The sequence below is a fragment of the Xenopus tropicalis genome, chromosome 5, assembly GCF_000004195.4.
Source record: "Xenopus tropicalis strain Nigerian chromosome 5, UCB_Xtro_10.0, whole genome shotgun sequence".
Classification (NCBI taxonomy): domain Eukaryota; kingdom Metazoa; phylum Chordata; class Amphibia; order Anura; family Pipidae; genus Xenopus; species Xenopus tropicalis.
In genome coordinates this window covers 58,142,389-58,163,069 of record NC_030681.2, presented here as the reverse complement: position 1 = coordinate 58,163,069, position 20,681 = coordinate 58,142,389, and the positions used below count along the sequence as shown (strand labels likewise).

Below are 20,681 nucleotides of genomic sequence, written 5' to 3'. Positions count from 1 at the left end.
AAAGACCTCTTATCTAGAATACCCTTGGTCTCAAGCATTCTGGATAATGGGTCCTATACCTCTATTGGTAACTAGGTCCTAAAACATGTTGGTAGAAAAATTAGCGAAAACTTTTTTGTGCATTTCTATTGTAATTCATTATTGTAATTGCATTAAAACTGTTTGCATAAAATTCTTGTTTATTAAATGTTTTATTATAATAAAAAAAAATGCCAATAGTGGGACCTTCATGGATTTTTATTAAAAATGTTTTTTCTTCTCATTTATTTCCAAGGGAGTGCTAATGGTTGGGCCTCCGGGAACAGGGAAGACTCTCTTAGCCAAGGCAGTTGCCACAGAGTGCAAAACAACATTTTTTAATATTTCCTCATCTACACTTACATCCAAATACAGAGGAGAATCTGAGAAACTAGTACGTCTGTTATTTGAAATGGTGAGTACTTAAATATAATAAACAAAGTCAGTAAAATGTAATAAGTAGAATTGTATGGTGTTGTATTCAGTTATGCGGGGCAATTCAGAACTGATGTGGCCTTCTGGCTAGTGCAGAGAGAGCAATTGCATTCTTTGCACCAGAGAAATCTCCAGTTATAAAGGAAAATTTCAGTTACTTCTAGTGACTTGCTACACACTGCAAACTAAGGCAAGGTTCCCACCTTGCCACATGGCCCCACGTTGTCACGTTTAAAGGAGAATGCAAGTCAAAATTTAAAAAGCATACTGCCCAATAGTCCTCCTATTGATTAGTAAATAAAACACCTAATCAAATATTTACTCAGTCACTCATACTTCACATTTTCTAGAACAGGCAGCCATCTCTAAAAAGGTATTCTCCCATCTTTTCCCTCCTTGCTTCATACTGCACATGTGTTTCATTCCCTCCCCCCCTCCCCTCTGGCAGATCGGCTTCTGATTGGCTGGTGGGTATGTGTAGCTCAGAACAGGAGACAGGATCAAGTTACACACATGCTCAGAGAATAGGAAGGCTGCCGCTGGCAGCCTACAGGAAGGACAGATTGATTTCAGTGATGTCACTGTAGTCTTCACACTGCTGTAGGCTGCCAGCACCATATCTCAGAGAAGCAAGCAGAGATCTGGGAATTTAGATATGCAGTAAGTACTTAAAAAAGAATGCCTTTAGACTTACTTTTAATTTATATTAACCTTTCATTGTCCTTTTAAAGTGAATTGAATTCACTTGGATTGGATTTTTTCTGCTGTTGGTGAACAACCCCCCCAACCCCATCCCCAATGCGAGGCCCCCTGAGGGAGCTGCTGAGAGGCACAGCTGATGATTTTTTTTTATATATAAAGCAATTATATTTCCAGTTCCTATCAATTCTGTTTGAAGTTGGCATGGACTGTAGAAAAATATTGCTGACATTTCCACCAGTTTTTTTGTGCAGATGGGATAGTCTGCATCCCATTCCAGTGCTCTGTATGCATAAAATCATAGATGGACTCCCCAACCCTTGGCAAAATTGTCCCAATTTGCTAATTTTTAGCAACCAGTCAGGAATAAGCTTTCACTGTTTTGTCTGCAATAGACTTGAAGTTGCTTATAAGTTACTTTGCTGCAGTATACTAATATTATACTATACTAATCTTACTTTTAGTCTTTTTTACTGTACCTAGAAGCTATCTTTCTTTTTTCCTTGGCTGCAAATACTAAGCAAAAGAAAATAGGCTTGGAATAAATATGTGCATTTATTACCTATTTATGTTTAGGCAAGGTTTTATGCTCCAACAACAATATTCATTGATGAAATTGACTCCATATGCAGCAGAAGAGGCACCTCAGAAGAGCATGAAGCAAGTCGAAGAGTAAAAGCAGAACTTCTTGTTCAGATGGATGGTAACTTTAAATAAAGGTTTATGTAATTCACCTGAACCTGTTAAGCTCATTTACAAAGTAGGAACAACATGCAAAAACCTAGGGAAAGGTTCCATGTCCCAATGTAATTGCTTCTTGCACCCTTAGGTACAACTCTTTCCAAAATGGAGAGGAAAGCTTTGCCTTTCTGCTGCAGCCTACTTTTGGCAGGGCTGCATTCAGTAGGTGGCCAGCACATGCCAGGCATTTAAGAATATAATTTGACCAACAACAACAAATGCAAAGCAGTAGAAAGGATGGTGTGGTTAGGAGTAAAAGTGAATGAAATTAGGTACCGTATATACTCAAGTATAAGCCGATCCGAATATAAGCCGAGGTACCTAATTTTACCTAAGAAAACTGGAAAAACCTATTGACTCGAGTATAAGCCTAGGGTGTCACCAGCTCGCACCAACCAGAACACGAAGCACAAGAAGTACAGCAGGATAATCTTGTTACACTATATTGCTTGAGAACTGATAATAGATAACTGACCTAGATCCCCCCCATTCTCAGCAGAAAGCATATTGACATTAACCTATTGCTGCTGTCTATATACCCGAGTTTTCACAAAGTCCACACTTAAATAGAGATGACCCAGTTGTTACCATATACTCAAAAGTCCAGTCCAACCCTGGAACTCATTTGCACTTTATATATACTATATATAGATATAAATCCTTATGGCAAGTACCTTGTTTGGAACATGCTGTGTGCCTGCTACTATTTACATTTCCATTTACAGCCCTGACTCTTTGGATATACAAAACCCAAAGATGCAGCCTCCTCCTGATACCATCTTGCCTCAGGATACACAAGCTATAGTTACAGCCCATCCCTCTAATACCATCTTGCCTTACTCTAAAGCCCCACACACACACACACATGCTGCACGGACAAAAACTCCTGCAAAAGACGCAGTATTACATACCGGCACTTACGACTTAAAGTTCCCTCAGTCCCGCTCTCTGCCTATGCCAGCTTCCCAGAACCGCCATCCTGCTAACTGTGCGCGCTTCTGCTGTGCTGGGCGCACCTTGTAAGATGAGGCCATGAGTAACTGAAGGGGGCGCGTGACGTCACTGGCGCGACTGCGGCACCCAGCACAGCAGAAGCGCGCACAGTTAGCAGGATGGCGGTTCTGGGAAGCTGGCATAGGCAGAGAGCGGGACTGAGGGAACTTTAAGTCGTAAGTGCCGGTATGTAATACTGTGACTTTTGCAGGAGTTTTTGTCCGTGCAGCGTGTGTGCGTGTGGGGCTTTAGAGTTGGTTGAGGGTAGGCTGTCATGTTGGCGGGGGCAGCAGGAATCACCAGCAGGGGGTCAGGAGGGTCCGTGACTCGAGTAAAAGCCGAGGGTTAATTTTTCAGCACATTTTGCGTGCTGAAAAACTCTGCTTATACTCGAGTATATACGGTATTCTTCCTTCTTCTATAAGCCAGGGCAGTGGGGTACCCAGTGTAAGAGGTGGGGGCAGTGGGGCCCCAGGCCTATAGGCAGGGGCAGATAATACAGGATACATGAAAACCAGCATGGAAAACATACCCAGCAAGAAAACACTATACGTACCTTACAGGTAGGAATTTCCTTTGTGTTCTCCTACAGCAGGGTGGAATATGGGAACACAATGCAGCTTTTGGCCCTCAGTTTGTATTCTCCAGAACACACTGGTCTCCCCCATCTTGTATTGCTTCCTATTGAGCATTACCCCTCATTCCCTGTGCAGGCCTCTTAAAAACTATCCCTCCAGACTACTGTGTGTAAGATGGCCCTGTTTGGTATTATCAGGAAGCATGTGACTCTTCATAACCAGTTTTTTATTTATCAGGGTGTCAGAGGGTATATGGATATGGATCCTGATCCATAGTTCTGCGTTTGTTGGTCCACCAGTCCTTTTCTTTATCAGTTATCTGCTTCCTATATAAACTGGTCTGGCTCCTGCAAGACAAGCACACAACCTACTTACACAGCCCCCCTCTGTGTACTTGAAACCAAATGTTCCCAGATTACCCCTTACAATGCTATAGTACTACTAAGCACTACTGCTCTTGCATGAGTATGATTTTCTGTATGTATTAGTTTAGGGATCCCCAACCTTTTATACCCGTGAGCCACATTTAAATGGAGAAAGTGTTGGGGAGCAACACACGCATGAATAAGGTTCCTGGAGGTCAAGATAAGAGCTTTAATTGGCTACTTAATAGCCCCTATGTGGACTGGCCCTGTTTGGCTTTATACTTGGTTTTTATGCAACCAAAACTTACCTCCTAACCAGAAATTCATAAATAAGCACCTGTTTTGAGGCCACTGGGGGCAACATCCAAGGGGTTGGAGAGCAACATGTTGCTCATGAGCCACTGGTTGGTGATCACTGTTTTAGCTGAACACCCAATGTCTAAATCAATGCACTGAAGTAATGAATTTAGCAGCCCTTTCTGTTTTCAGCAGATGCTGAGCCTCTTCCCTTCCCTTCCCTTCCCTTCTTTTTTTTTTTTTTTTTTTTAAATTTACTGGCCAGTTACGTGACTTATTCAGCTTTGTTTCGGCAATATCAATCACATCATATTTCTCACCCAGTGCTTTTAACTCTAGTCAAGCTTCTTTCAAGCATTTAATACTGGTACCAGCTTGTAAATGTGTACAATGTCATTGTGTACATGACCCCTTCCAAATATAATCTTCCATTTTGTACTATTAAATAATTGGCAAAAGTGGAAATAGTACTTACAATGCTCCCCTCCTGGTTATTAATAAACAAGTTTAAAGTAAAAGATCAAGCACAGACCCCTTCTAACAGCCAGCACTCTCCGCAATCTGTCCTTCAGCCAGTTCTCTCTCAAAGTGCAAAAATGATGTTCACCTTTACACAATAGTTTGAATTTGAACAGCCCCTGTTAGAAAAAAACAGTTGTGTAAATCATCTTCATTATTTAAAATATTTAGTTTTGAAGCTTCAGACCAGATCAGTCCTACTGACAGGCTCTCTACTCTCCGCACTCAGTAGGGGCTTTCCTAGAGGAGGACTTGGCAGGTGGCCAATTTGAAAAAAAAAAAAAAAAAAGTCACACTAAACTGGATCTGCCTTCCCTCTCCTGCTTTATTTGCATATGTATGATACAGTTGGCTAGCAAGATTCAGCCAACTGGATCAGTGCAATGTAAATGAAGCAGGACAGGGAAGGCATATGAAGTAATTCAAGCTGGAGTCCTGATCCCTTCAGAAGATAGAGGAGAGTCTCTCTGCAGCACTGACCCTGGTCTGTAGCTCCAATACTGAAACATTTTAAATAATTAATGATCAATTACAGAAATGTTTTTTCTGATATGGGCTCTTCAAATTCAGATTATTGTCTGATGGTGAACATCCCCCTTTAAGCCCTGGTCCTTATCTAAGCTACCATCCTTAATATTACTTACTGCTCCTCCCCATTCCTAGTTTAAAATTTTTAACCTTTAGCCATTCTCTACCTCAAAATGGCTGTACCAACATAAGTGAGGTGTAGCCAATGAAAATCAAGCCAGTTCTTTTAAAACCCAAAGCCCTCCTCCCTGCTGCTGAGCTTACTCTCTAGCTCAGTGCTGTCCAACTGGCGGCCCGCGGGCCGCATGCGGCCCGCGACCCCCCTCTGTGTGGCCCCCCACCTGTCTGGCTGCTTTGATGGCTTACTCTTGTGTTAGCTTTAAAAGGTAACAGTACTGTGATTAACTGCCCCCCTTGCATGGTTGGTTCTCACCTCAGATTCAGGCTGTATTGTTTAAATATGTGTTGTTCACACCTTTTAATCTCTGCATTGTTCACCCCCTGCAGTGTTCACACCTCAGGCTCAGGCTGTAATCACCCCCATTGTTCCCCTGTTCACACCTCAGGAGCAGTAGAAACCCACAACTAATCCCTGCACACTACAAAAAGAACATATACTGAGGTGGTACTGCAATTAAAAAGTTTTTTTAATATATAGTTATTGTGCAGACTGTAGGAGCAGTGCCAGCATTGTGTCACTGTAGGCTGCCTGTGTGTGCCATACACACAGGCAGCATAGGGCAAGCAAAGTATGGCACACACAGGCAGGGTAGGGAAGGCAGAGTATGACACACACAGGCCAAGTTTGGCACAAACCAGCCAAGAATGGCACACACAGTGAAAGTATGGCACATGCAGGCAGGGTAGGGCAGGCAGAGTATGGTACACACAGGCAGGGTAGGGCAGGCAGAGTATGGCACACACACAGGCAGGGTAGGGCGGCAGAGTATGGCAGGTTTTTGCTGTACTACAACCATTAATATGGGTATGGTGATGTGATAACATGGGTGCGGTTTTAAGTGGGTGCGGTTTCAAAAAGGGGAGTGGTCAAAACTGGCTTCCATTATCGGCCCTCCACCACGTAGGTCGGAAAAGTTCCGGCCCTCGGTACAACAGAAGTTGGACAGCACTGCTCTAGCTATTACCCATGTATTGAACACTTCTGGAATATTCACATCTTTATTCAAACAGGACTGCAACAATCCTGTCTTAGAAAATGCCATAGTGCTCATGTATCAATACAAAGAAGATAGCATAAGTTTGTGCCAGCATGCCTTTATGCATAATGGATCTAATCAAATAATGTAATTACCTTTTATGACGAGGTGAGCCGAGACCTTGACTCTGCGATGGCATTGGATGGCTTTGATAAAGCATTTAAAACTGTATGACAGAGATGATTAATGGTAAAATTAAGGAATACTGGCCTGGAACATAATTCTTGCACTTTAAAAGAGAACTGATTGCGGATAGTGCTGGCTGTTAGAAGGGGTCTGTGCTTGATCTTTTACTTTTAACTTGTTTATTAATGACCAGGAGGGGCGCATTGGAAGTACTATTTCCACTTTTGCCAATTGTACTAAATTGTGCAAACTATAAGTTCCATGCAGGATGCTACCAATTTGCAGAGCGATTTGAGAAAATTGGAAAACTGGGCAGCAAAATGGAGAATGAGGTGCAAAGTTATATGCTTTCGTAGAAATAATAATAATGCAAGTTATACACTAAATGGCAGTGTGTTGGGGGATCCTTAATGGAGAAGGATCTGGGGATGTTTGTTGAAAACAAGTTGTGTAATTCCAGGAAGTGCCTTCTAAAGCAAATAAAGTGCTGTCTTGCATGGCCGGAACTAGGAATAGGCAGAAGATGCACCTGCCCAGGGCACAATGGTGGGGGTGCTAGGCAGGTAGCTTTTTCTGCCTTCCCCTAGTCCTGGCTGTCTTTCCCCCACCACCGCTGATCTATACTGTCCTCCCCTATGCATGCACAGCGTAGAGGGGGTAGGGCTGAGGGAACAGGCCAGGTTGCCTAGGGCGCCTGGCTGGCTGGCAGGGCAGTTTTAGGCTCCAGTCCTTAAAGGGGACTTGTCACCTTTTGGAAATACTTGCAAATCCCTTTTTGTCATGTTAGTTGAGCAAAATGAACTTATACTACATAAATTTATATAAATATTGTTTCCCTCAGTCTTGCAAGTACACATGGCTGCTGCCATTTTGCAAACACTTTTATAAAGATAAGCTTTGCATTATCCCAAAATCTTGCTTATGCTCCACGATCTGGCACCTAATGCCCAGGCCCATGTACAGGATACATAAATGCAACTACATCTAGGAAGTGCTGAATGGAAGGCGAAAGTAATTGCTGCCTCAGGCATAGAGGCAGGGCAGGCAAAATATGATTGACAGTTCAGAATTTGAAATACATATATAACAGGTACATATGTTTTCATAAAAAAAAATAATTTGGGTTTCATGTTTAATTTGCCAAGGACTTTTTTTAATATAGCTTTTTATGTGTGGGTGACAGGAGAAGGAAAGGCTAAGCCAATGGGGTTGCTAAAATGACTTTAATCAGGGCTGGTGCTCTTGTGAGAAGAAAAAAACAGCACCAGCCAGGGTACCTGCGAGCGAGTGTCTCCTCTTCCTACTTCGCACGCTTGCACATGCGCAGTGGAGCAAAAAGACGAACTTTAACAAAAAAGTCGACCTTTTCACTCTACTGCGAATGCGCCGGTTCCGGGATGTTGAAGAAAGAGTAAACACTTGCTGCACTTGCTGAGCACCAGCCCAGGGTAAAAGGTAAGCAATTAAAGTCACTGGGGGGGTGCCTAACATTTGGCACCCCCTATTGATTTTTACCTTTCCTTCTCCTTTAAAAAACATAAAATGAGCTGGAAAGAGTGCAACTAAACGGGGTAAATGGGATGAAAGATTTAACTGATGAGGGTGGGTACACTGTCAAGTTTGGGTGTGTTTTCTCTCTGTCATCCCTCTGTCATCAGTGACATTTACATCTGAAAACAGTACATGTGCGCTATAAAGTTCTTGCAATCAAGAATGCAGGGTTACACAGGCAGAACTTAATTTGATAAGTCCTGCTTGGATTAAGCCCTGTAACGGTTAAACCGAGCTCAGGAAAGGGGGTTAGGAGAAAAAACATTTGCTGCTAGACTGGAGGTTGTGTTAGGTAACCTGAATTTAAAAGAACTGAGCATGCCCAGTTAGCCAAGAGTCAAAGTTATTACTTAGGGAGGCGGCCGAGTGGGTTAGATGAGCAGAAGGAATCATAAGTGATTAAAGGAGAAGGAATCACTTGGGGGTGCCAAAATGTTAGGCACCCCCAAGTGACTTAAATTGCTTACCTTGTACCCCGGGCTGGTGCCCCTGTTGAGAGAGAACAGCACCAGCCCGGGGTAGCAGAGAGTGCTTCCTTCTTCTGCGTTGGCGAGCTGCGCATGCGCATTAGAGTGAAAAGCCGAACTTTAACATGAAAGTTGGCTTTTCACTCTAATGCGCCGGCCCAGGGATTTCGCCACAGAAGCAATTCGGAAGAAGGAAGCGCTCACTGCAGGTACCCCGGGCTGGTGCGGTTTTCTCCTAACAGGGGCACCAGCCTGGGGTACAAGGTAAGCGATTTAAGTCACTTGGGGGTGCCTTACATTTTGGCACCCCCAAGTGACTTACCCTTTCCTTCTTCTTTAAGGGGATGCTGCAGCCCTACTACTAATCTTTAAACAACAGGAGTGGCAGGTGTTTAAAGATTTCAAAGTGGCTGTTTACTGATCACATTTTTGTGTGGGGACTTTTACATGTCCTTTAAACCTCAGGATGATTTGTCTTTCTACAAGTGTTGGAGATATTATTCTGTAAAATTTCAAGTAATGAATCACATTTTTATACATTTTATAAAACATGCTACATTTACTAAATATATTTGGTATATTGGGTATTGGTTCCAATTTTGAATTTCTCCAAACGTATCCTTTCAAAAAATATATGTATTCTCTGTTGTTTCTGATAAATGCAATTTACTTTTGTATTCTGTGGCCCTAGAACCCAATTTTTTCTAATACCCTTTAGGTATTGCTATTGTTTTAGTTTGGACATTTTCAGATTTTTCTCTTTAGAGCATTTTATCTTTGTACCCAATAGCTAGAGCAGTGGTTCTCAACCTTCCTAATGCTGCAAACCTTTAATACAGTTCCTCATGTTGTGGTGACCCCCAACCATAAAGTTATTCCTAAGACCATCGGAAATTTGTTTTCCGATGATCTTAGGCGACCCCCAAAGGGGTCCTGACCCACAGGTTGAGAACCGCTGAGCTAGAGAATATGTAAACAGCAACTTCAGTTTTTTTTTTTTTTTTTTGTTTGCATACAAAGACATATCTACCCCTTTGGAATAAAGGCATAGGCATTATGTCTGCAGTTTATAGAATAAGGCAAATCTGTTTGCTTAGACTAGATGTAAATGTCACATTTAGAAAATGTTGCTGATAGGAAAACCGATGCTTTCAAATGCACTTTTGAATCAATATATGCATATTTTGTATTAAAAAGTTAATCGATTTGTAGTTTAGAGTATAAAAACATGCACATTTTGAAATGTTCATTATGTGTGCTTTTCAAAAAGTACAAATTTAGGGGTACATTCATCAAAGTACGAATTGCCGAACGGGAAAAAATTTTTTAGAACTGAGCATATTTTCTACGATTTTTTTTCGTGCTTTGCGTCAGTTTGTGCGACAAAATTGTATTTGTCGAAAAATTTCGCTATTCATTCAAGCTTTGTATTGTGACTTTCCTTTCCCAGGTGGGAGCTGCAGAGTGCCATGGAAGGCAGAGTCCTATGGGAGGCTTCAAAAATCATGCACTGAATCGTTCCGATCCGAAAATTTTGTAACTTTTCGATCATATCATTATTTTCGTACGACCACGATGCGATTTTTTGCACATTTAACGCACATCAGAAATTTTAGTATTTAATCCAAATTTTTTTGCAATCGTACTTTTAATGATCCGAAATTTGGACTTTGATAAATCTGGCCCTAAGTCATCTTTAATTTAGGGGTTGTTATTGGCATTTACCGCAGGGGTCAGTCCTTGGTCCTTTACTTTTTAACTTGTTTATTAATGGCCTGGAGGTGGGCATTGAAAGTACTGTTTCTAGTTTTGGTGACGATACTAATATTATGCAAAACTATAAGTTCCATGCAGGATGCTGCCACTTTTTTGCCCAGTTTTCCAATTTTGTCAAATCGCTCTGAAAATTGGAAAATAAGGTTCAGTGTGGACAAGTGCAAAGTTATGCACTTTGGTAGAAATAATAATAAACGCAACCTATCTACTAAATGTTAGTGTTGGGGGTATCCTTAATGGAGAAGGATCTGGGGGTTTTTGTAGATAACAAGTTGTCTAATTCCAGGCAGTGTCATTCTGTGGCTACTAAAGCAAATAAAGTGTTGTCTTGTATAAAAAAGGGCATTGACTCAAGGGATGAAAACATAATTTTGTCTCTTTATAGGTCCCTGGTCAGCCCTTACCTTGAGTATGCAGTGCAGTTTGGGCTCCAGTCCTTAAGAAGGATATTAATGAGCTGGAGAGAGTGCAGAGACGTGCAACTAAACTGGTAAAGGGGATGGAAGATTGAAACTATGAGGTTAGACTGTCAAGGTTGGGGTTGTTTTCTCTAGAAAAAAGGCGCTTGCAGGGGACATGATTACTCTGTACAGGTACATTAGAGGTGATTATAGGCAGATAGGGGGATGTTCTTTTTTCCCCATAAAAATGATCAGTACACCAGAGGCCACCCATTTAGTTTAGAGAAACGGAGCTTCCACTTGACGTAGCATAGGTGGTTTTTCACAGTGAGGGCAGTGAGGTTGGGGAATGCCCTTCCTAGTGATGTTGTAATGGCAGATTCTGTTAATGCCTTTGAGAGGTGCCTGGATGAGTTCTTAAACAAGCATAGTATCCAAGGCTATTGTGATACTAAAATTTACAGTTGAATTGATGTTGGTATGTATAGTTTATGTATGCGAGTGTATGGATAGGTCAGTATACATTCGTGTGTGTTTGGTTTACTTGGAAGTGTTGAACTTGGTCTTTTTTTAACCCTTTGTAAATATATATCTATATTCATGGTGAATTGGTTTGAAAATATGGGTTTATACCTTAGGTTCTATACAAGAAAGCAATCTTTTCTATAGCTATAAATATTTGATATTGATGAGTATATTGGACTTTCAAAATCAGCTGTATGCCATGCATATAAAATGTGTTTGATGTATTTCTGTATAGTTTTGAAACAAATGATCTTTGCCACTTGAAGTCAAAATTGCCTGGTCTGCAGTGGGTTAAATTATTTAATGTATAGCTGCTGTTACAGAGATGTTCTGTTCCTTGCACATTTCTAATGCATTTTAGATTGTTAGATATCACTATATACAATATATGTAGTAAACCATTATTTATAGTTGGGTGCTAAACAATCTGCTAAATGAAATGTTATGCAGAAAATTTTAAAACTTAATTGCATTAAAGGAGTGGTTCACCTTCATCATAACATTAAGCATGTTATAGAATGGCTGATCCTTAGCAACTTTTCAGCTGGTGTTAATTTTTTATTTTTATAATTTTTGACTTGCCATCCTCTTCTGACTCTTTTCAGCTTTTGAATGGGGGTCACTGACCACAGCAGGCAAAAAACTATTTCTTTGTGAAGGCTACACATTTGTTGTTGTTACTTTTTATTACTTACATTTCTATTTAGGCCCTCTTTTATTCATATTTCAGTCTCTGTTTTAAATCACTGCCTGGTTGCTAGGTTAAATTTGGTTTTCTGGTTGCCCTAGCAACCAGATAGCTGCTAAAATTTTAAACTGGAGAGCTGCTGAACAAAGCGTTAAATAATTTAAAAAATGCTATAATAAAGAATGAGAACCAATTGTAGATAGTTTTTCCACATCATACTTAAAGTTAATTTAAAGGTGAACAACCCCTTTTAAGGTCCGAATTATTCATTCTTGAGGAAGAGGGTTGGGGAAAAAAAAAGGTAAAGAAAAACCGATAAGTTAGTTATCTCACACACTTTTTTCTGCTTTTTTTTTTTTTTCCAAATGCATTTTTTTAAGGAAAAAAGACAATCCTCACAAAACAATTCCTGGAAAAAAGTGAGCAAGGCAACGACAATGTGAGTGAGATAATTCGCTTGTACATCTTTACCTTGTTTTACCCAATCCCTCAAATCAAAAATGAGAAAAGCAGAATTGTTTGTAGCACCATCACCAGCTAGATGTAATGAAAAGAGCAAGATAATTGCAGAAGTCTGTTGGTAACAAATACTTATCTAAATCTTCAGTGTGGGATATTTTATTTAATAGAGTAGTGGATTAGGTTATGAAAAAATATTAACTAAGCCTCCTTGTGTCCTACAGTGTTCTTGCCAAATGTGTAAGCAATATTTGTGTTTAATCTGCATTTTCAAAAAAAGAATACAGCCCTAAGAATGACCTGTAGGCTAATTATTTATCTCAATACTGCCATTTTTTTTTTAATTTCTTTCTGTTAGGTGTTGGTGGTGCATCTGAAAATGAGGACCCATCTAAAATGGTAATGGTTCTTGCAGCAACCAACTTTCCATGGGATATCGATGAGGCTTTGCGGAGACGCTTAGAAAAAAGAATATATATTCCTTTGCCATCAGGTGGGTCGCAGTATAAATGTTGAGATGGAATAATATTGAAGTATTGACAAACTATTTGCGTGTTGTACAAGAAGGGGTCTGAAAAGTATTTTATGGTATTAGGTAGGGTTACAATACATGGTTATGTTTTCATATGTTTATCAATAATTATTAAAGGATGGAGGCATAAAGACAGATGACGTATAAACCTATTTTAAGGACTTCACTTGAAGATATAAAATAAATTGTGGAAATTGTGATTTCCTACCTGTATATTTTTGGAGTGTGGTAGGAAACCAAAGTACCCTAAGGGAACCTTTGCAGACATGCAAACTCCTGCAATTCTGCATAGCTACTGTAACATGGAAGGCCTTTTCAAATGTTATTCAGTTGTATTGAAATATTGAAGCCATTCAAATAGCCATTTAAATGAGTAGTAATTCTAAGGTTGGGCACAGGGAGCTGGTAGGAGACTAAAACCAACATGCACATGACTAGTAATCAGTGTGGGTGGTGGTATTGTGTCTTTCTTCTTTTCTTGCTTATTGAACAGTATAATAAACATAAAGAGTAAATAAAATGTAAATTCATATTGTTTCAGCAAAAGGAAGAGAGGAGCTTCTACGCATAAATCTCAAAGAGCTGGAGCTGGCAGATGATGTCAACATTGAGTGTATAGCAGAAAACATGGATGGATACTCTGGTGCAGATATTACCAATGTGTGCAGGTATGCTATTCATAGATTTTCTTTTTTCCCCAAAGAAAATCTTTAGCATTGGAACTTCACTTATTTGTAGACCCGTGTAGTTTTTCTTTAGTGTTCAGAGTAAAGTGCAGTCCTTCCTTCTGATGTGAACGATCTATACCCACGTTGTGGTTTTATAGCCTTTATAGGTTATATTAACACATCAAAAAGTCATCATGGTCCTGCATTCATAGGCACTGAGAAGGCCAATGGATATTTCTTTTAAAACTCTGACAGATGTTGCATGAAGCACATTGAGACAGATATCTATTTGTAACACCATCACCTTTATCCATTAACTCAAAAGTTGTTACTAGCTAGAAAGGCTTTTAAAGGCATTGTGGAAATCGCACCTGTACTCCTAAAGCTATAGTTCTCAAAAAGACGATAACAACGCAGTGCACTGTTTATTTCTCCACAGTTGCCATACCACTATCAGGATGCAATCACAGCAGTAAAGCCAGCTACTGGGCTTAGTACAATTTTATTACTCATCAGTCATTTCCATTTTTCCCGCCTTGCACCTGCATGGACCTTCATTATTTGATAGTAAGGTAAAATGGCATATAGACTAGGCCAGGGATCCCCAACCTTTTATTCCTGTGAGCCACATTCAAATGGCAAAAGTTTTGGAGAGCAACACAAGCATGAAAAAAGTTCCTGGAGGTGCCAATGAGAGCTATAATTGGCTATTTGATAACCCCCATGTTGACTGGCAGCCTACAGAAAGGCTCTGCTTGGCCGTACAACTTTTTTTATTCAATCAAAACCTGCTTCCTAACCAGAAATTCAAAAATAAACACCTGCTTTGGGGCCACTGGGAGCAACATCCAAGGGGTTGGAAAGCAACATGTTGCTCACAAGCCACTGGTTGGGGATCACTGGACTAGGCTAAGGGTAGGTGGTACCCTAGGATGATAACAGCAGAAGAAATTCTTAACTGCAGGAACTAAAAACCAAAACAAATACCTTGCCTTGATACCTTGGTGGTGGCCTCTTGTTCTTTTCTATGTGAAATCCTCTATCTACAGTGGTGTGAAAAACTATTTGCCCCCTTCCTGATTTCTTATTCTTTTACATGTTTGTCACACTTAAATGTTTCTGCTCATCAAAAACCGTTAACTATTAGTCAAAGATAACATAATTGAACACAAAATGCAGTTTTTAAATGAAGGTTTACGTTATTAAGGGAGAAAAAAAACTCCAAATCTACATGGCCCTGTGTGAAAAAGTGATTGCCCCCCTTGTTAAAAAAATAACTTAACTGTGGTTTATCACACCTGAGTTCAATTTCTGTAGTCACCCCCAGGCCTGATTACTGCCACACCTGTTTCAATCAAGAAATCACTTAAATAGGAGCTACCTGACACAGAGAAGTAGACCAAAAGCACCTCAAAAGCTAGACATCATGCCAAGATCCAAAGAAATTGAGGAACAAATGAGAACAAAAGTAATTGAGATCTATCAGTCTGGTAAAGGTTATAAAGCCATTTCTAAAGCTTTTGGGACTCCAGCGAACCACAGTGAGAGCCATTATCCACAAATGGCAAAAACATGGAACAGTGGTGAACCTTCCCAGGAGTGGCCGGCCGACCAAAATTACCCCAAGAGCGCAGAGACAACTCATCCGAGAGGCCACAAAAGACCCCAGGACAACATCTAAAGAACTGCAGGCCTCACTTGCCTCAATTAAGGTCAGTGTTCCACCTCTGAATGGCTGAAGAAAAACAAAATGAAGACTTTGGAGTGGCCTAGTCAAAGTCCTGACCTGAATCCTATTGAGATGTTGTGGCATGACCTTAAAAAGGCGGTTCATGCTAGAAAACCCTCAAATAAAGCTGAATTACAACAATTCTGCAAAGATGAGTGGCCCAAAATTCCTCCAGAGCGCTGTAAAAGACTCGTGGCAAGTTATCGCAAACGCTTGATTGCAGTTATTGCTGCTAAGGGTGGCCCAACCAGTTATTAGGTATTAGGTAATTACTTTTTCACACAGGGCCATGTAGGTTTGGATTTTTTTTTCTCCCTAAATAATAAAAACCCTCATTTAAAAACCGCATTTTGTGTTTACTTGTGTTATCTTTGACTAATAGTTAAATGTGTTTGATGATCAGAAACATTTTGTGTGACAAATATGCAAAAGAATAAGAAATCAGGAAGGGGGCAAATAGTTTTTCACACCACTGTATATTGTCCTCTAATGTATTAGTAGAGTACTTATGTACCCCTTGCAAGTACCTCTTCTCTTAAGAACGCAACTCCAACTTAATCTTTCCTCATAATCTTAAAGTGGCTATACACAGGCAGATTTTAGGTGCCGATTTGGGTCCTGTTAACATTAACAGGTTAATTTATTTCAGGGTAGTATTGGGGGCTAGGATATGTTGGAGAAATAATGCTTAAAGAGATACTGACACCAGAAATGAAACTATTTTTACATCTGTCATAACATTGTCTTTGCATGCTATTTATAATTTTGCCATAAAAGTATTTGTCCAAGCATTTACATCCCCTATCTGATCCCCCATGAGGGGGCGGCCATATTTGTCCAGCAGGAGGCTGTTAGCATTAGAAGCTATAACTGACAGGCTGAGAAGGGTCAGTCAGGCTGGCAAAACAGTCAGGTTTTGGGATTTCAAGTAACAATTCCTTACAAAAGCAGCCCTATCACTAAAAAATGATCAACACGACCTATAGGCAACTTTTTATATTTTAAAAAGTTGTTTTTTCGTGTCGGTATCACTTTAACAGGTGTAACGGGAGCACCTCTTATATCATGCCACAATAAAATCTGCATGATCAATTCCCATCTTTTTTTTTTACTCTCAAGCTGAATTATAAATGATAGTAAACTTAAATCTTTGAATGTGAAATGGTTAAATGAGAGGGAAAAAAAGTCCATGGGTACATATCAGAAAGACCATCAGTCTTATATAATCATTATTCAGGGAACATATTCTACAGGTGTTTTAATCACCAAGGAAACCTTAAATAACTCAATATTGCCCCTACTTCCTCTGGGGTATCATAACTAATCAGGGAGTGTGTTCCCTTTACACTAAACCGAATGTATACTTTACACTGTAAAATATTTATATTAGAATTGAGCCCCATATTATTACTTATATAATTGTTTACTTAGACATACTGCCTCCTTTTTGCCTTTAAATTTCTGTAGTATAACCCAGACTGATCCTTAGAAATGGACAGATAACTCTCCAGATCAAGAAGGACCCATGGGTCTGATGGGGTAGGCTGAGGCTCTTGGTTTGCTTGACCTGTTGAGATGGAAGCATCCAAGGAATCTTCAATATTTCTGTTTCATCTCTGCTAACTTGCCTATGTCTTATACATACCTAGCATTTTGCTGTAAGGATCAGATTTTTACAGAGGAGTTTTTACAATGAGTCTGCCTACTGCAGATAAGTATAAAAACAGACCCCCAAGCTCACAATAGTGGTTGAGGAGTAGGTGGAAATCCTGGAAAAGCTTTTAAAAAGTGTTGGATCTGCTCTATTTTTGGGTGTTTAACTATTGAACTGAGACACCCTGATCTTTAAATAAGTTATATATTTCTTTACAAAAGTATAAAATAAAAAGGGAAATAATAAGATGTAGGGAGGAACAAAGGGAGAGGATGTTGCCTAACTCTTTACTAAGTATTTACAAATGCTGTTTATATACATAAGGAGACCATTCAACCAAGCATAACTCATAATACCCTTTTTAGGATAGCCACGTCTAAAGAACAGTCTCACCAAATCAGGCTGATTTTAGTTGCTTTTAAAGGAGAAGGAAAGGTAAAAACTAAGTAAGCTTTGACTTCTCTGTAAAAATATTTCTTGTGACTGTAATTCATGTGCCAGAAACACACAGCTCTCTGTTGTCTCTTCTCTCCTGCCCCCCACCCCCCTCTCAAGAATGCTAAGAACTCACTCCACCCCCTGTGGAATGTGGATCTGAGCCAATCAGCAGGAAGCTGACTCATAGTCTTACTAACTGAGCATGTTCACTTGGTCTGGGTCTCGGTGCAGGAGTGAGGCATTATGGGAACTTTTTTTTACACAGCTCAGCGGTTTTTTTCCTGTTTGGCTTCTGATCATCTGAACAGGTGAAATATATGGAGACTTAAGGGCACTATTGAGACAACTGAAGGTATGCCTGCAGCTTGGGATTAACTCTTTGTTTCTTTCTCCTTTAAGATGATTCAGTTCTTCTTTGTCAGGAAGGGAGTTAAAGCTAGGGTCCAAGGCTTCAGGTATCCAGCTGGGTCTTCTTTCCTTTGAAACTCTGACCCCACACCCACACCAGTGTTTATTTATTTGCATCATAAACAGTGTAACTGTTTACCATCTAAAGTGATGCTGTCATGATTTATATGTTGTAGTATTTTTAATACTAATACTGTGTGTCAATATGTTAAAAATGTGTCCTCTTTCCTATGTAATGACTATGCAAGAAACAAAATGAAATGAGCAGTAAAGACGCTTTTTTCACTCTACTGCAAATGCGCCGGCATCAAAATTGGATTGCAGGCAGGCCACTTTAGCAACAGGACTATCTTGCTACAAAGCCATGCTGGTGCAGTGATATGTAGAAAGCGGTTTGGCATTGTGTTTCTGAAATTAACAAGGCCTTCCCTAAAAAAGGCATCATCATTCTAGATGAAAGCATATGTTGCTCCAAAGCCTGTATATATCATTCAGCATTAATGGTGCCTTCCCAGATGTGCAGGGTACCCATTCCGTGTGCATTAATGCACCTCCATACAATCAAAGATGCTGGCTTTTGAACTGTGTACTGATGCAAAAATTAGATAGTCTTTCTCTTAAAGGAGAAGAAAAGGTAAAAACTAAGTAAGCTGTAGTGTAAGTGTACACATGTACTTTGGTATCAGACTTCCTCTCTCAGAAAAATTCTTCATTCCCGGGGCCAGAGTCTGTGCAGCTTTTCTTCTCTCCCTTCTCCTGCTCCCCCCTCCCATAAGAATTCACTCCCCCTCCAATCAAAACGTGTGATCTGAGCCACCAGCAGCTAGGGCTGCAACACAGAAGCTATGGAGACCAAGCTAAAATGGCAGCTTCTATCTTAAACGGAGAGAGCTTCTAGGGCTCTTTACTCAGATATGGTAAAGCTTTTCTAGCTTGCACTAATGTGGTTTATCTATTGGCAGTAAAATACCAGTTTCCCCCCCCAGTAAGAGGGGGAAAAGGAAAGCCGTGTATTCCCTACTCGGGGGAAATTATACACAGGATCCGCTGACATAGAGCACTGTGTATAATTTCCCCCGAGTAGGGAATACACCCCTCTTACTGATCAAACAAAATACGGAGGCTCGTACTAAGCGCTGAAGCGCTATGGTGGGCGTGGTTACCATGGTAACCCGCATACATTGAATACCTGAAGCGGACACACTAAACGGCCTGATCACTTGGACGAAGGACTCGGCACTCTGAGGTCTTAGCACAACCCAGTCCCAGATTGGACCTATAACTAGGTCCTAAAGATGACACCAATTGAGACTTGATGGGTGCGCCGATTGGATTTGCTCTATGCTTCATTTGATGAGGGAGTGGGAGTTGCAGTTCAGCCATAGCAGGTGGTGACTTTGTTTCCTTTTGTTTTCTGTTTCTCAACGCCTTGAGAAAGGTCCCGATGGGGACCGAAACGTAACATTGGCTGTTCATGCGTTTTTAATACACGATTGTATTTGGAATATAAATCGGTGTTGCTGGTCTTTTTTGGATATTTAAATCATTTACCTTGCACCTGAGCTAAGAGCTGAAGCAGAGTGCCACCCTGGGTTCGTAAAATTTCTTATATATATATATATATATATTAAATAAATGAGCATAAATAACATAAAATGTCTTAATATAAAAGTGCTTGAAGTTCCATGACCACTCTAAATGGATTTAGTGTTGGACTTGTTCCTTTATATAGACATTGAACTACTCTGTGATAGTGTATATTGTATTTTACGGGTGCATTATAACCTATATGCATTTTTGTGTTTTTTCTTGTATACAGAGATGCATCGCTAATGGCTATGAGGAGACGAATTGAAGGTTTGACACCAGAAGAAATTCGAAATCTCTCCCGAGATGACATGCACATGCCCACCACAATGGAAGACTTTGAAATGGCTTTAAAAAAAGTGTCTAAATCTGTTTCTGCTTCTGACATAGAAAAATATGAAAAGTGGATTGAGGAGTTTGGATCCTGTTAGCGTATCTCCTCTTGTCAACAATTTACCTATCAAAAACAGATCTACATTTAGCCTTATATGGTTTAAATATAATAGAATATATCTTCAGCAAGTCCTAAATGCCAAATGCTTTAACCTTTTAATATTTATGTAACTACATGATTCTAAATGTAATAAAAGCAAAAATTTATAAAAAAAGAAATTGTTTTCTCTCTATTTGCTAAATAACACCTGTACTTTGCTCCTTAATATTTTTATTTTAAAACACTTAAATTTAAACTTACCTGTAACATAATTTTATTAAAAATATATGAAGAACTGTTTGCTTAGAGGAAAACTATAACCCCAAACAATCTAGTGTTAAACCCTACGTCATCTAAAGAAACCATGTTCATAAAAATATACTTTTTTATTAGTTTGTGTATCCAGTACTAAATAGAAAATTTATTTTTGATAGTGTCACTTCCCTCAGCCATCTCCACAGTATACTGAGATACCTCAGAACGAGCGCTGCTTTTTTTTTTTTTTTTTAACACCTATTTCTTTGCTGCATTATAAAGAAATGTGAGCAAAGAATTTTATTTAAGCAAAGAGTGACCCTAAGACAACAAGATGCCATAATTCTAAAGAAACAGTGCAGTGTAGAAATGAAACTGGGTAAAATAGATAGACTGCACAAAATAAAAAATATTTCTAATATAGTTAGTCAAAAATGTGATCTCTAAAGGCTTGAGTGAGCAGATGTCTAACTTAATAGTCAGAGCTACACTACTTCCTGCTTTCATCTCTTTAACCTCTTTAGTTGGTGACTTTAGGGGGGGCACATGGGACATAACTGTTAACTTGTGAGCACGCAGGTCAGATTCAATAGC

The 20,681-nt window shown here is 39.8% G+C and overlaps 1 protein-coding gene across 1 annotated transcript in view; it reads left to right on the top strand.

Moving 5' to 3' along the window:
- Positions 1 to 20,007, top strand: part of katna1 (katanin p60 (ATPase containing) subunit A 1) — a 49,860-nt gene extending 29,853 nt beyond the window's left edge. The window contains exons 7-11 of the mRNA NM_001078965.1: positions 275 to 433; positions 1,729 to 1,855; positions 12,742 to 12,876; positions 13,457 to 13,583; positions 19,632 to 20,007. Of these exons, the coding sequence (NP_001072433.1) occupies positions 275 to 433; positions 1,729 to 1,855; positions 12,742 to 12,876; positions 13,457 to 13,583; positions 19,632 to 19,830 (747 nt within the window). The 3' untranslated portion in view covers positions 19,831 to 20,007. The remainder of the gene's footprint in view (positions 1 to 274; positions 434 to 1,728; positions 1,856 to 12,741; positions 12,877 to 13,456; positions 13,584 to 19,631) is intronic.
- Positions 20,008 to 20,681: the final 674 nt, after the last annotated feature.